Below are 16,198 nucleotides of genomic sequence, written 5' to 3' on the forward strand. Positions count from 1 at the left end.
GTCGAAGAAGTGCGTCTCGGTGCCGACGGCTCGCACGTCCGGGTGGATCCTGATAAACTCCAGAACAGCTCTGGTCCCGCCTTTCTTCACACCGACAATGATCGCGTTGGGCAACTTTTTATTCCCGAACTTCACATTGCTCGTGATGTTGCTGGACGGACGATCCGATGTGTTATTCCGAGCAGCGTTGGGGAGAATAAAGTCTTTGGTTCTTCTCCGGTTCGTTTCGTAGCGAGATAACTCCGTACTCCGCGGGACCCCAGCGTCCGAGGGCGAGGTGCAGTAGGACGGAGATCTTTGGAGAAGTTTTTTCCCCTGCGTCGGATCGCTCGGCTTTTGCGTGACGGTGTCAGAGGAGAAGAGGAGGCAGAAGAACAGATACGACAGCGACAGAGAGAGGGAGAACAGGCAGAGACATATTCTAGTGAGCCGGTGTGTAGACGGCGCAACTCGGCTGAAGAGAAGCGCGCATGCCATATCTCCATGGATGAAGCTGGCGCATGTTTCTATCGCGTGATTATTTCCTCGGCGTCCTTTGCTTTTTCTTTAGACATCGACATAGAACTCTCCTCCGTTCAGACGATTTGAGCCCCCTGTCAGTTGAGTCCATTACGCTTCTCTCGCCAAAATCTACATTTCCCCCCCAAAGCGCTCAGTCCCGGGGAGTCATCAGCTCAGATGTTCCGTTTCCATACGTGGTTCTCTCTTGTTTCTGCCAATAGTTTCACTGCTTCAAGGCGGTAATTGCTCCTACATCGTCGTGTGAACCGTCACCTTTCTATTTTGCGCTGCTGAAGTCTGCCTCCCTCTGCGCGGGCTAATGATGTTGAAATCATCCCGTTCCCCTTCATGTGAGAACCGTAGAGAACGTGCGATTGACGCATGAGCGCGGAAGGTCCTAAAAGACCGCGCGCGACTCCCCGGTTTTGTCGACTACTTCAGAAGACTGCCGGTGCAAGAGGCGAGAGTAACGTATAAATATTTTAAGTGCCACTGACGTCTGTTGCCGTCGTTGCTTCTTCAGAGGCATTCATGCAGGCAATTCTCCCCAAATCTCACTCTGACGCAAATCATATTACTTTGATCTATGTAATTGCTAGTCCAATATACAAGCCTACCTTATGTGTGTAGGTGTGTGTGTGGGCGTGTGTGTGCCTACGCGTACGTGCGCGTTAGCGTGCGTGTGTCATCCCAGGGACCAGACCAGAGGAGAAAGGAAACCTCCGAAGGCTGTAGACAGCAGCTCCAGAGCAGGGAGCGGTTGGTGAGACTGTTGGGGCCTCTGGCTGTGATTGTGTACCAGGAGGCCCGTGGAGTGGGGAGGAGCTGAGGTGTCAACGGAGGTGTTCCCGTGGGTGTCGGGGCTCAGTCTAACGGCCCTCTGATTAAACAATGATTTATAGGCCTGGTCGGAGAGGCCCGTTCAGCAATTCGTCTCCTCAATGAGTTTTTCCCCGGGATAGAGGGCGGGTAATTCACGGCCCCGGGGCCGACGGTGTCAGCGCCGCCACCGTGACAGGGGAGGAAGGATATCCGTGATTAAATGTTCTAATCGCGGCTGCTGAGTGTGCAGTGTTGTGTCACCAACACACACATCTATCAGACCCCAGTCAAAACCTGAGGGGGAAGTCTCTATCTGATTACACACACACGCGCGCGCTACACACACATGCGCACACACACGCGCTGCATAGCCACACGCACACAAACACGCACACACACACACACACACGCACATATACACACACACACACACACACACACACACATACACACACACTTAAATCTGATCTGACAAGCAACACAGATAATAATGATTAAATTGAAAAAAAAATGGCTTGAGAATTAATACACACAACTACATCACCAGACACATCTGACCATAGTCAGTCAGGGCCAGAGTCGCTACAGGAATGATTACAACACAAATCTCACCAGACACCTCAGACAAAATATTTGGATCTGACAATTCTGAGTAAAAGTGAAAGTGAAAGTGAAAGAGACTCTGTGTCTCAAAATAGATGTAGTGGAAGTGCTTGACTTGGTTCGGTCTCAGTCTATGTAAGAGCTTCATGCGAACACTGCGTAGTTTTATGAACCGGAACAGCGGTTATACAGATTGAACTGAATAATCTCTCGTCTAAAGTACAGGTCATCAAGATGAGTCAAGGTAAGGCGGTCTATATTTCACTTTACACAATGAGAAACGGTATCGGACATTTGTTTTAAAACAAAGACGGCTGTGCAGTGACGTATGTGTTTGTGTGCCTGAGAGAAACAGACAATATGCTGAACAGACCTCGTTTCTAAACGTTTTAATGTTGTGGTTTTATATGATGTATTCTTTTTTTGTATTTTACTGTGTTCTATATTCAATGCGTTGTTTGGAAATTGTATTTTATTTTGGACAAGGTGCACCTGCAAAAGAGGCCTTGGTCTCATTGTGTTTCCCTTGTATGAATAAAGGTTGGATAAAATAACGGAGATAGAACCCCACTCCTGCTACCATGTTTTGAAGCGACAGCACACCGGTCATGTTAGTTTATCAAAAGCAATCTTTATTCAAGCATAGTTCAACAAGTAACACTGCGCCTAGAGCGCCATCTCCTGGTAGGAATGGACTACTTCATTTAACTATTAATTCAATGGTGAGAATGCTCCGCTCTCCTACTCTTTTGTCATGCAGGGAATGGCGTCACGTTACTGTCTCACGTCAGTGACTGATTGTGTATCATGAATGTACAGAATTAATGTAAACAGAAACAATTACAAACTGGATATAATTTAGTGTTCACATTTCCAGCAACCTACTTGCCTCTACTTCAATTAAAACTAAAAAGTTCATTAGAAACATTGCCTAAGGTGACGTGTCAAAACTTGACGTGTATAAAACTTGAAAAGTTGTCACGGGAGATGAGTCCTGATTTACATAGCCCCGCCTCCTCCTCCTCCCTCAACTCTCCGCCTTCTTATCTTCTCTTCACTGACCTGTTGTTGTCTGTCATAAAACGACGTCCAACGTGAATGTCGTTCACGTTGATAATATGTACAGCATTATCAAAGAGCGTTGTTGAGGCCTGGCTCAAAGCAAGGCCACACGTGAACAATTTAATCTTTGATGATACAGAGATATGATATTCTCTATAAAATAAATTAACAATAAAGGATAATGGTTTCATCTTTAATGATACTGAGATGTAATCCTCCTACACACACACACACACACACACACACACACACACACACACACACACACACACACACACACACACACACACACACACACTCTGACAGCATTATTAAACACTGTTGCATTGATAAGCATGGTCATAATTTAACAATGAAGGATAACGGTTTCATCTTTAATGATACTGAGATGTAATCCTCTCGCAGATAAACCCAGGATGGACAGATGTTTCACTACTGTAACTGGTAACACGTTGGGAGCTGATCAGGAAGTCATGAAACGCCTCACCACCAAAGGCTTAACTAAGGTGAAGTCACCAGAGGAGAGTGATGTCATCATGATGTTCTGTCCAATCGTCAGCCGTGCTGGGACTGATATTGAGGCAGCACTACAGGAAATCCGAGGTAACCTTTAAGGTTCTCTGCAATGATATGTTGACCTAGATATATCAAGAGGCTTATGAGTTGAATCCAGCATAGTCTCCAACGGAATACGTTCTGGGGGATCGTTTCTGCAGACCAAAGAATACATTCTGTGTGAAGGTATTATCTGGCTATCCCAGCGTTGACCACCAGGGGTGCTGTAAGATACATTAAAAACTAAAGATACGTTGCATGAGAGTTACGTGAATTGCAAGATACTAACCACCACGCAAGTCGTAATTCACATAACTCTCAGTAACGTAGCTCGCATGAAAGGCAGTTAGACTTTCATGCTAACCTTAACCACTCAAAGTGAATGGCTAACTATAGCATTAACTTTGAGTGGTTAAGGTTAGGGTAAGTTGTGGGGGGGGGATTAGCAAATATTAGCATGAGAAACAACTATTAGCAATCGTTAGCAACCTCTTTATGCAGCGTTCCGCCTTTCGTATTTACCTGCCAGTATAGCGAGATAACACGATCCCCCAGAACGTATTCATTTGGAGACTGGGTTGCTTGAATAATTAATTACATTACTTTACTGCTTTCGTTATCGGCAACAGGTGGTAAACATTATTTTTTGTCCGTCCCTCTTTTTGACAGTTGGTAGACCAGTCGTTCTGGTGGTGCTGCATCACACCTTCAACAAAGACTATACTCCACCTGACAGCAGCAGACTAGTGACCAGAGATAATGTCATACTCACAGTGGACTGTCTGTTCCATGAGAACTGTGGACTACTGGACTGTCAACGCAATGATGAAGCTGTCATGGACATTCTGAAAAAGCTGAACATACAGCCTAAGGTAGTTAAACCTGAACATACAGCCAAAGGTAGTTAAACCTGAACATACAGCCTAAGGTAGTTAAACCTGAACATACAGCCTGAGGTAGTTAAACCTGAACATACAGCCTGAGGTAGTTAAACCTGAACATACAGCCAAAGGTAGTTAAACCTGAACATACAGCCTAAGGTAGTTAAACCTGAACATACAGCCTGAGGTAGTTAAACCTGAACATACAGCCTGAGGTAGTTAAACCTGAACATACAGCCTAAGGTAGTTAAATCTGAATATACAGCCTAGGGTAGTTAAACCTGAACATACAGCCTAAGGTAGTTAAACCTGAACATACAGCCTAAGGTAGTTAAACCTCAACATACAGCCTAAGGTAGTTAAACCTGAACATACAGCCTAAGGTAGTTAAACCTGAACAAGCAGCCTAAGGTAGTTAAACCTGAACAAAGCAGCCTAAGGTAGTTAAACCTGAACAAAGCAGCCTAAGGTAGTTAAACCTGAACAAGCAGCCTAAGGTAGTTAAACCTGAACATACAGCCTAAGGTAGTTAAACCTCAACATACAGCCTAAGGTATTTAAACCTGAACATACAGCCTAAGGTAGTTAAATCTACCTGTCAGGGTTCGTTTGTCTCACAATATTGTTCATCAAATTCTAGTATTTCAGTCAAAGTGTGAAAAGGTGAATACGTCTGAAGGGAATCTTTGAGCAGCATGACTTTGAGGTGTGAGTTTTGTCATGTCAGTATTTCTTACTGTTCTGGTCGCTGAGGAGATCACCAACAACATCTGTAAAATAAGAATATCATGTCTGCTTATCTTTTTTTTAAATAGTTTTATAGTGTTTTTTTTTCATGAAGTTGAGACATATTTGTTTTTGATGGATTGTAATTTCTGAATGTTGCTTTCTGTTGCAGCTGGACCGGTTTATACGAGGTAATTATTTACTTTGTATGAATCAAGCAGTAATAGGGTGAATTTCATCACAACCATCAGCAGACAGCACCTGCATCGGCTGGCATCTGAAACTACGCAGGTCTGGGCTGATGGCCTTGGATGGGGGAAGTAAGGGGTCAGCACCCTGATGTGGAAACTAGTATTTAGGGTAACAGCTATTCAGTGAATTGGTTATGGTGCTACTTCCACAATCAATGGTTTAGACAGGCACACGCTAGTGGGAGGTTTCTGACTACAGCTGCAGAACCATATCTGTCCACAACACATCGTAGAAACAGCAGAGCAGTATTGCAACTATTGCAGTAAAATGAGAGGATTGTAAAACAATTTTATTTTAGATGGGAATGTATTCAGATGTATTTATTGGTTTCCCAATGTCCTTTAGTCCTATGTTGTTTTTCCTTAAAACAGAATTAATCCAAATTGAGTTATTTCTACTGCACTTGATGTTGCTTTGACCTCACATTATGGTTTTTCAATGACACCCAATCACAGGAGACAATGAACCCACTACAATATCGAGACCTCGCGCCCTACTCCCAAGGTTTCAAAACAGGCTGAAAATGTTTATGTATTTCCAGTGATGTTGTTCAAAAATAATCTTAGTTTACATTTCTACTGCTCCATCATTTACTTGGTAAACACAAACATTCTTCAGAATGTGTTATTAGTTCATTTATAGTGAATTTGATCCTCATTGGTCTATATTGCTGAGTTTCCAATTTACAGAAATGGGAGATGAACTTTTGCTGTGTGTGCAAATAATCATATTTTTTCCACACAAGAGAGTGTGCCTTTGGGTTTTGGAGGTATCCATACAGGAAAAGTTAATCTTCAACATTTTTTCAAGCTTTACAAAACTATTTCCAATGAGCCTCTGTCACTTTACCCATAGGCAGTTCATCAGGACCATCAACTTCATGGTCAAGGATGTTTCAGCCCAAGATGGAAGACGTGGACTTCAGAAAACAACTAGAGGTGAAACAGGAGCTACTAAATAACATAGACACAGTACTGAAGACAAAACATGAAGAAGTAAAAGACCGAGACAAAATGCTTGTAGAAAAAGACAGTGAAATAAAGAAGCTGAGGCAGGAAATAGATGAGAGTGAAAAACAACTAGAAGGTAAAGACAAACAACTAGCAGAGAGAGAAGAACTACTGGAGGAGAAGAACAAGACATTGAGAGAATCTGAAAATAAGCTAAAAGAGAAGGACTCAATACTGGAGGAGAGGAATCAACAACTGAAAGACACAGAGAGCAAACTGGAGAAAACCACAAAGCAACTGAATGAGAACATCAACCAGCTTCAGGACAAAGACAGACAGCTGGCTGATATGACCCAGCAAGTGAGAGAGAAAGAGAGACTACTGGAGAACTCTGCCAATGAGGTGGAGGAGAGTAAGAGACAACAGGAAGCACTGAGAAAGGACCTGCAGGTCAAGAACAGCCAGGTACAGAACTTCAGAGTCCAACTGCAGGAAAAAGACTCTGAACTAGAGGAGAGGATCCAGAAACTGGGAGAGAAGGACCAACAACTAGAGGAGAAGGAGAGTGAGCTAAAGGAGATCAAGCAGGAACTTGGGGAGAATAGAAAACAACTAGGAGAGATAGAAAAACGAAAAAAGGAGATATACAAACCAAGAGAACCACACAGACATCTGGATGAGGAAGAAAAGCAAATGGAGGAAAAAGAACCAAAGGATAAGAGACTGAATAAACGGAAGAGTGTGGACTCAGATGACTGATAGAGGAACATCATTGATTTTCCTTTTACCAAAATAAGAATTTTGTTATTTTTCATACCCCAAAACAAGTAACTAATTCCCCCCCAAACCAGACCTCCACCCACCGAAACCGGATTTCCACCCCCTCAAACCAGACCTCCACCCCCCCCAAACCAGACCTCCACTCCCCAAACCAGACCTCCACTCCCCAAACCAGACCTCCACCCCCAAAACCAGACCACCACCCCCCTAAACCAGACCTCCACCCCCTCAAACCAGACCTCCACCCCCCCAAATCAGACCTCCACTCCCCAAACCAGACCTCCACTCCCCAAACCAGACCTCCACCCCCAAAACCAGACCTCCACCCCCCCAAATCAGACCTCCACTCCTCAAACCAGACCTCCACCCCCCAAACCAGGTTTGGTTTGATCTTTGCCAGGTGATACTGATGTATTTATGTAAATCATTTCTTGGGCAGTCGATTAAAATTAAAATTAAAATTATTGATTATTTTGTTCCTATTAATTGATTGATCTACTGATTTTTCTGATGTGGAAATTAAAACTTTAAGTTCTTGTCCTTGGACTGATGTATAGAAATCTGATTCAGTGTCAGTACTTTCATTGTCAGCTAAAGTATTGATTAATCTATTGATCTCTACAGCCCTGATTATTTGAAAACATTGTCCGTACAGTCGTGCCACAGTAGGCTGTCATTACATATCTAATTCTAATCTTTGTCTTCAGTCAAATTATTTTCTTCATGTAAACTATTTGAATTATATTTGTCTTTGTGTGACATCATACTCTCTGGTTGTCTTTAAGGCAATGTTCACACTGATTGAAGTCCCATCAGTCATGCCCTGGGAAAATAAAATGTATTAAACCAATCAAATAATCTGAGGTGTTATGTTACCTGACATACCTCACCTGCACTGTGAATATGATATAGTATCCTCTGTGATGAATCAACCAATACACATCAACTGTAGTCAGTGGCCATGCCTCCTCACCCTGCATCCCCCTGCTGGCTCGCCTCTCACCCAACACCTTCTAAAAACCCTCTTATGTCTGGTCATGTATTAGTACTGGGTTCACACAGTCCCACAGTTAGACCTTGCCTAAGAGAAAAGTGCATCAAAACGAATGAATTACATCTCATGATTTAACTTATTACAACCACAAATAGGGTAAGAAAGGATAAGATAAGCCCTTGATGTGGTTGCACCACACATGTTGCCATTTTCTTTCTTTGTCGGAGGAATCTGTCACAACAACAATAAACTACAATAAACAACAACAAACACCAACACACAGACATTTCCTGTTGACAGTGACCTGCAATGTATTCTAGCCGACAAAATAGAGACCAAGGAGAGAGAGGGGTGGAGTGTGCAACCATTTCTGAGTAAAAGTGAAAGAGAAAGTGTCTGTGTGTCTGCCATGAATAGATATACTGGACATGCTTGAGGTGGTACTTCTGCAAATACCTTCTACATACGTTTGTGTTAATGCTACACTGTTTTACAACATTGGTGGTGGAACATTTTTACAGATTGAAGTGAATAATCTCTCATTGAAAGTACAGTCCAGGTCATCAAGATGAGTCAAGGTAAGTGGTCTACATTTCACTTTATACAAGAAACAGAGAAACAGTATCAGAGATTTGTTTTTAAACTGTAGAGTGAGGTATGTGTTTGTGAGCTTGACAGAAACAGAAATATGCTGAATGGTGTCATGGTTTAAAAGGGTAATAATGATAATAATTATAATAATACTCTCAAACTCAACTCTTTTATTACGCAGGCAAAATGGCAGAGTCCAGAGTTCATAGTAAGTCGTCACGTTACTGATTTGGATCTGACGGTTCTGAGTAAAAGTGAAAGTGAAAGAGACTCTGTGTCTCAAAATAGATGTAGTGGAAGTGCTTGACTTGGTTCGGTCTCAGTCTATGTAAGAGCTTCATGCGAACACTGCGTAGTTTTATGAACCGGTAACAGCGGTTATACAGATTGAACTGAATAATCTCTCGTCTAAAGTACAGGTCATCAAGATGAGTCAAGGTAAGGCGGTCTATATTTCACTTTACACAATGAGAAACGGTATCGGACATTTGTTTTAAAACAAAGACGGCTGTGCAGTGACGTATGTGTTTGTGTGCCTGAGAGAAACAGACAATATGCTGAACAGACGTCGTTTCTATACGTTTTAATGTTGTGGTTTTATATGATGTATTTTTTTTGTATTTTACTGTGTTCTATATTCAATGAGTTGTTTGGAAATTGTATTTTATTTTGGACAAGGTGCAACTGCAAAAGAGGCCTTGGTCTCATTGTGTTTCCCTTGTATGGATAAAGGTTGGATAAAATAACGGAGATAGAACCCCATTCCTGCTACCATGTTTTGAAGCGACAGCACACCGGTCATGTTAGTTTATCAAAAGCAATCTTTATTCAAGCATAGTTCAACAAGTAACACTGAGTCCTGATTTACATAGCCCCTCCTCCTCCTCCCACCAACTCTCCGCCTTCTTATCCTCTCTTCACTGACCTGTTGTTGTCTGTCATAAAACGAAGTCCAACGTGAATGTCGTTCACGTTGATAATATGTACAGCATTATCAAAGAGTGTTGTTGAGGACTGGCTCTGCTTAAAAGCAAGGCCACACGTGAACAATTTAATCTTTGATAATACAGAGATATGATATTCTTACAAATAAATTAACAATAAAGAATAATGGTTTCATCTTTAATGATACAGAGATGTAATCCTCCTCCACACACACACACACACACACACACACACTCTGACAGCATTTTTAAACACTGTTGCATTGATAAGCATGGTCATAATTTCACAATGAAGGATAACGGTTTCATCTGTAATAATACTAAAATATAATCCTCTTGCAGATAAACCCAGGATGGACAGATGTTTCACTACTGTAACTGGTAACACGTTGGGAGCTGATCAGGAAGTCATGAAACGCCTCACCACCAAAGGCTTAACTAAGGTGATGTCACCAGAGGAGAGTGATGTCATCATGATGTTCTGTCCAATCGTCAGCCGTGCTGGGACTGATATTGAGACAGCACTACAGGAAATCCGAGGTAACCTTGTCGTAGAATTTAAGTTAAAATACTTTGAAATAAAATACCGTTAACCAGAGCTGTTGATTCATTCAAAGACTTTATTCACAGAGAATATGTAGCCGTTCAGGTTTGCAAAGCTGACCCCGTTATCTCTTCAGTCACCTGCCTTCATAGACTTTGCACTGGTTAACGCCTTCTATTCAACCTATTTATGTTTCCTGTCTACATGCACCAATAACATTCAAGATCTATATTTCGTCATCAAGGTGTGCGCCGCCTACCTGGCTGGCGCCCGTTAGTCTGGTCAGACGTTGCTGACGCCCAGGCTGATTTCAAAAAGCCTTTTGTTCTGGCTGTTTATACCTTTGTTTATTACTTAATTACCCTAACTTTTAATTACTCTATCCTGGTTTCTCCAGCTTTGATCCTTTGTTCTCTTCACCTATAGCAAACCCCTCAATCTGACCTCACCCCTCTTGACTGCATTCTCCAAATGTTCTAGAACCATCAGTTTTCTTGTGACCTCTTCTCTAGGTGTGGGATTACAAACCCTTATATTGTCTTTAAATTTAAAGACCACTCAAAGTGAATGCCTAACTATAGCATTAACTTTGAGTGGTTAAGGTTAGGGTAAGTTGTGGGGGGGGGATTAGCAAATATTAGCATGAGAAACAACTATTAGCAATCGTTGGCAACCTCTTTATGCAGCGTTCCGCCTTTCGTATTTACCTGCCAGTATAGCGAGATAACACGATCCCCCAGAACGTATTCATTTGGAGACTGGGTTGCTTGAATCATGAATTACATTACTTTACTGCTTTCATTATCGGCAACAGGTGGTAAACATTATTTTTTGTCCGTCCCTCTTTTTGACAGTTGGTAGACCAGTCATTCTGGTGGTGCTGCATCACACCTTCAACAAAGACTATACTCCACCTGACAGCAGCAGACTAGTGACCAGAGATGATGTCATACTCACAGTGGACTGTCTGTTCCATGAGAACTATGGACTGCTGGACTGTCAACGCAATGATGAAGCTGTCAAGGACATTCTGAAAAAGCTGAACATACAGTCTAAGGTAGTTAAACCTGAACATACAGCCTAAGGTAGTTAAACCTGAACATACAGCCTAAGGTAGTTAAACCTGAATATACAGCCTAGGGTAGTTAAACCTGAATATACAGCCTAAGGTAGTTAAACCTGAACATACAGCCTAAGGTAGTTAAACCTGAATATACAGCCTAAGGTAGTTAAACCTGAACATACAGCCTTAGGCAGTTAAACCTGAACATACAGGCTAAGGTAGTTAAACCTGAACAAGCAGCCTAAGGCAGTTAAACCTGAACATACAGGCTAAGGTAGTTAAACCTGAACATACAGCCTTAGGCAGTTAAACCTGAACATACAGGCTAAGGTAGTTAAACCTGAACAAAGCAGCCTAAGGTAGTTAAACCTGAACAAGCAGCCTAAGGTAGTTAAACCTGAACATACAGGCTAAGGTAGTTAAACCTGAACATACAGCCTAAGGTAGTTATGAGTTAAACCTGAACAAGCAGCCTAAGGTAGTTATGAGTTAAACCTGAACAAGCAGCCTAAGGTAGTTAAACCTGAACAAGCAGCCAAAGGTAGTTAAACCTACCAGAGATCTACCTGTCAGGGTTCGTTCGTCTCACAATATTGTTCATCAAATTCTAGTATTTCAGTCAAAGTGTGAAAAGGTGAATACGTCTGAAGGGAATCTTTGAGCAGCATGACTTTGAGGTGTGAGTTTTATCATGTCAGTATTTCTTACTGTTCTGGTCGCTGAGGAGATCACCAACAACATCTGTGAAATAAGAATATCATGTCTGCTTATCTTATGATTTTTTTTTCCCCATAAAGTTGAGACATATTTGTTTTTGATGGATTGTAATTTCTGAATGTTGCTTTCTGTTGCAGCTGGACCGGCATATAACAGGTAATTATTTACTTTGTATGAATCAAGCAGTAATAGGGTGAATTTTATCACAACCATCAGCAGACAGCACCTGCATCAGCTGGCATCTGAAACTACGCAGGTCTGGGCTGATGGCCTTGGATGGGGGAAGTAAGGGGTCAGCACCCTGATGTGGAAACTAGTATTTAGGGTAACAGCTATTCAGTGAATTGGTTATGGTGCTACTTCCACAATCAATGGTTTAGACAGGCACACGCTAGTGGGAGGTTTCTGACTACAGCTGCAGAACCATATCTGTCCACAACACATCGTAGAAACAGCAGAGCAGTATTGCAACTATTGCAATAAAATGAGAGGATTGTAAAACTATTTTATTTTAGATAGGAATGTATTCAGATGTGTGCCTTTGGGTTTTGGAGGTATCCACATGGGAAAAGTTAATCTTCAACATGTTTTCAGGCTTTAGCAAACTATTTCCAAAGAGTCTCTGTCACTTTACCCATAGCCTCAAGCTCGTCATCAGGACTATCAATGTCATGGCCATGGAATTCTCAGCCCAAGATGGAAGACGATGATTTGATTGGTAAGTGTGTGACAGCCAGGAGACTGGATTGGTTTAGGAAAGGTGACGGATGTCATTCAGTTTGACAGAGCTGAATGAATTTATAACATGCTCAGTATGTCAGTTCATGTTTTGTTCAGAATACTGTCAACAGTAATGAGGTCGTAGTCTACCTAATTGAATAAATGAATGAATGAATTGATATGTTCCATAAAAGACAAAAGACAAGCTTGGTTAATCTGATCTGTGATCAATATATCCCTTCCTAGTGATGTTGAAAGAGTCATTGAAGGAATGTGAAAACCTCCTGATGCAGGACCCAAGTATGTGGGAGAGGCATAAACAGATAGTGGGAAATAGTAAGAAACAAATAGAGACACTGGGAAAGAACCTACAGGACCAGAAGAAACAAATAGAGACACTGGGAAAGAACCTGCAGGACCAGAAGAAACAAATAGAGACACTGGGAAAGAACCTGCAGGACCAGAAGAAACAAATAGAGACACTGGGAAAGAACCTGCAGGACCAGAAAGTGGACTTCAGAGAACAACTAGAGGTGAAACAGGAGCTACTAAATAACATGGACACAGTACTGAAGACAAAACATGAAGAAGTAAAAGACCGAGACAAAATGCTTGTAGAAAAAGACAGTGAAATAAAGAAGCTGAGGCAGGAAATAGATGAGAGTGAAAAACAACTAGAAGGTAAAGACAAACAGCTAGCAGAGAGGAAGGACCAAATAAGGGACAGAGACAGACAACTGCAGGCACTGGAAGATAAGCTCAGAGTCCAAGAAGAGATGCACAGCAAACATATGGAGGATATATGTGAGAGGCAGACTGGTAGAGAACTACAGGAAAAAGACTCTGATCTAGAGAAGGGGAACCAGGGAGAGAAGGACCAACAACTAGAGGAGGGGAACCAGAAACTGGGAGAGAAGGACCAACAACTAGCAGAGAGAGAAGAACTACTGGAGGAGATGAAGAAGACATTGAGAGAATCTGAAAATAAGCTAAAAGAGAAGGACTCAATACTGGAGGAGAGGAATCAACAACTGAAAGACACAGAGAGCAAACTGGAGAAAACCACAAAGCAACTGAATGAGAACATCAACCAGCTTCAGGACAAAGACAGACAGCTGGCTGATATCACCCAGCAAGTGAGAGAGAAACGGAGACTACTGGAGAACTCTGCCAATGAGGTGGAGGAGAGTAAGAGACAACAGGAAGCACTGAGAAAGGACCTGCAGGTCAAGAACAGCCAAGTACAGAACTTCAGAGTCCAACTGCAGGAAAAAGACTTTGAACTAGAGGAGAGGATCCAGAAACTGGGAGAGAAGGACCAACAACTAGAGGAGAGGAACCTTAGACTGAGAGAGAAGGACCAACAACTAGAGGAGAGGAACCAGAGACTGGGAGAGAAGGACCAACTACTAGAGGAGAGGAACCTTAGACTGAGAGAGAAGGACCAACTACTAGAGGAGAAGAACCAGAGACTGAGAGAGAAGGACCAATTCCTAGAAGAGAGGAACCAGAGACTGGGAGAGAAGGACCAACTACTAGAGGAGAAGAACCAGAGATTGAGAGAGAAGGACCAACAACTAGAGGAGAGGAACCCAAGACTTGGAGAGAAGGACCAACAACTAGAGGAGATGAACCAGAGATTGAGAGAGAAGGATCAACAACTAGAGGAGAGGAACCAGAGATTGAGAGAGAAGGATCAACAACTAGAGGAGAGGAACCAGAGACTGGGAGAGAAGGACCAACAACTAGAGGAGAGGAACCAGAGATTGAGAGAGAAGGACCAACAACTAGAGGAGAGGAACCCAAGACTTGGAGAGAAGGACCAACAACTAGAGGAGAAGAACCAGAGACTGAGAGAGAAGGACCAACAACTAGAGGAGAGGAACCAGAGACTGGGAGAGAAGGACCAACAACTAGAGGAGAGGAACCAGAGATTGAGAGAGAAGGACCAACAACTAGAGGAGAGGAACCAGAGATTGAGAGAGAAGGACCAACAACTAGAGGAACAACACAGACAGGGAATAGAGACAAATAACTGGAGGAGAAAGAGTGAACTAAAGGAGATAAAGCAGGAACTTGGGGAGAATAGAAAACAACTAGGAGAGATAGAAAAACCAAGAGAACCACACAGACATCTGGATGAGGAAGAAAAGCAAATGGAGGAAAGAGAACCAAAGGATAAGAGACTGAATAAACCTCATTGATTTTCCTTTTACCGAAATAAGAATTTTGTTGTTTTTCATACCCCAAAACAACTAATTCCCCCCCAAACCAGACCTCCACACCCTGAAACTAGACTTCCACCCACCGAAACCAGACCTCCACTCCCCAAACCAGACCTCCACTCCCCAAACCAGACCTCCACACCCCCAAACTAGACTTCCACCCACCCAAACCAGACCTCCACTCCCCAAACCAGACCTCCACCCCCTCAAACCAGACCTCCACCCCCCCAAACCAGACCTCCACTCCCCAAACCAGACCTCCACCCCCCCAAACCAGACCTCCATCCCCCAAATCAGGTTTGGTTTGATCTTTGCCAGGTGATACTGATGTATTTATGTAAATCATTTCTTGGGCAGTCGATTAAAATTAAAATTATTGATTATTTTGTTCCTATTAATTGATTGATCTACTGATTTTTCTGATGTGGAAATTAAAACTTTAAGTTCTTGTCCTTGGACTGATGTATAGAAATCTGATTCAGTGTCAGTACTTTCATTGTCAGCTAAAGTATTGATTAATCTATTGATCTCTACAGCCCTGATTATTTGAAAACATTGTCCGTACAGTCGTGCCACAGTAGGCTGTCATTACATATCTAATTCTAATCTTTGTCTTCAGTCAAATTATTTTCTTCATGTAAACTATTTGAATTATATTTGTCTTTGTGTGACATCATACTCTCTGGTTGTCTTTAAGGCAATGTTCACACTGATTGAAGTCCCATCAGTCATGCCCTGGGAAAATAAAATGTATTAAACCAATCAAATAATCTGAGGTGTTATGTTACCTGACATACCTCACCTGCACTGTGAATATGATATAGTATCCTCTGTGATGAATCAACCAATACACATCAACTGTAGTCAGTGGCCACGCCTCCTCACCCTGCATCCCCCTGCTGGCTCGCCTCTCACCCAACACCTTCTAAAAACCCTCTTATGTCTGGTCATGTATTAGTACTGGGTTCACACAGTCCCACAGTTAGACCTTGCCTAAGAGAAAAGTGCATCAAAACGAATGAATTACATCTCATGATTTAACTTATTACAACCACAAATAGGGTAAGAAAGGATAAGATAAGCCCTTGATGTGGTTGCACCACACATGTTGCCATTTTCTTTCTTTGTCGGAGGAATCTGTCACAACAACAATAAACTACAATAAACAACAACAAACGCCAACACACAGACATTTCCTGTTGACAGTGACCTGCAATGTATTCTAGCCGACAAAATAGAGACCAAGGAGAGAGAGGGGTGGAGTGTGC

The 16,198-nt window shown here is 42.4% G+C and overlaps 2 protein-coding genes across 5 annotated transcripts in view; one reads left to right on the forward strand and one right to left on the reverse strand.

The window, feature by feature from the left end:
• The window catches only part of LOC310816730 (heparan sulfate glucosamine 3-O-sulfotransferase 2-like), a gene marked incomplete at both ends in the record, with an annotated part of 5,403 nt that extends 4,926 nt beyond the window's left edge, over nucleotides 1–477 (reverse strand). Inside the window, one exon of the mRNA XM_083687019.1 lies at nucleotides 1–477. This exon is cut by the window's left edge and continues 32 nt beyond it. Coding sequence (XP_083543145.1) covers nucleotides 1–477 — 477 coding nt within the window.
• Nucleotides 478–2,032: 1,555 nt separating this feature from the next.
• Nucleotides 2,033–15,686, forward strand: LOC310816728 (uncharacterized protein). Of its 4 annotated transcripts, XM_083687013.1 has the most exons (7): nucleotides 8,553–8,704; nucleotides 8,899–9,155; nucleotides 10,004–10,201; nucleotides 11,060–11,262; nucleotides 12,123–12,141; nucleotides 12,626–12,703; nucleotides 12,952–15,686. In XM_083687013.1, the coding sequence occupies exons 2-7, from the start codon at nucleotides 9,146–9,148 to the stop codon at nucleotides 14,907–14,909; spliced, it is 2,466 nt and encodes an 821-aa protein (XP_083543139.1). In that variant the 5' UTR covers nucleotides 8,553–8,704; nucleotides 8,899–9,145; the 3' UTR covers nucleotides 14,910–15,686. The 4 variants fall into 4 exon arrangements, with proteins under 4 accessions (XP_083543138.1, XP_083543139.1, XP_083543140.1 ...); XM_083687012.1 differs by lacking the exons at nucleotides 8,553–8,704; nucleotides 8,899–9,155; nucleotides 10,004–10,201; ... (1 more) ...; nucleotides 12,123–12,141; nucleotides 12,626–12,703 and adding exons at nucleotides 2,033–2,170; nucleotides 3,394–3,591; nucleotides 4,213–4,415; nucleotides 5,323–5,341; nucleotides 6,258–6,817 and having other exon boundaries at nucleotides 13,212–15,686; XM_083687014.1 differs by having other exon boundaries at nucleotides 8,553–9,155.
• Nucleotides 15,687–16,198: the final 512 nt, after the last annotated feature.

The sequence above is a fragment of the Argentina silus genome, assembly GCF_951799395.1.
Source record: "Argentina silus genome assembly, chromosome: 16".
NCBI lineage: Eukaryota > Metazoa > Chordata > Actinopteri > Argentiniformes > Argentinidae > Argentina > Argentina silus.

Coding starts and splice junctions, on each gene's coding strand:
- LOC310816728 (XM_083687012.1), top strand. Junction 3,592..4,212: donor AGCACTACAGGAAATCCGAG/GTAACCTTTAAG, acceptor TCTTTTTGACAG/TTGGTAGACCAGTCGTTCTG. Junction 6,818..13,211: donor TGCAGGTCAAGAACAGCCAG/GTACAGAACTTC, acceptor CTGCAGGACCAG/AAAGTGGACTTCAGAGAACA.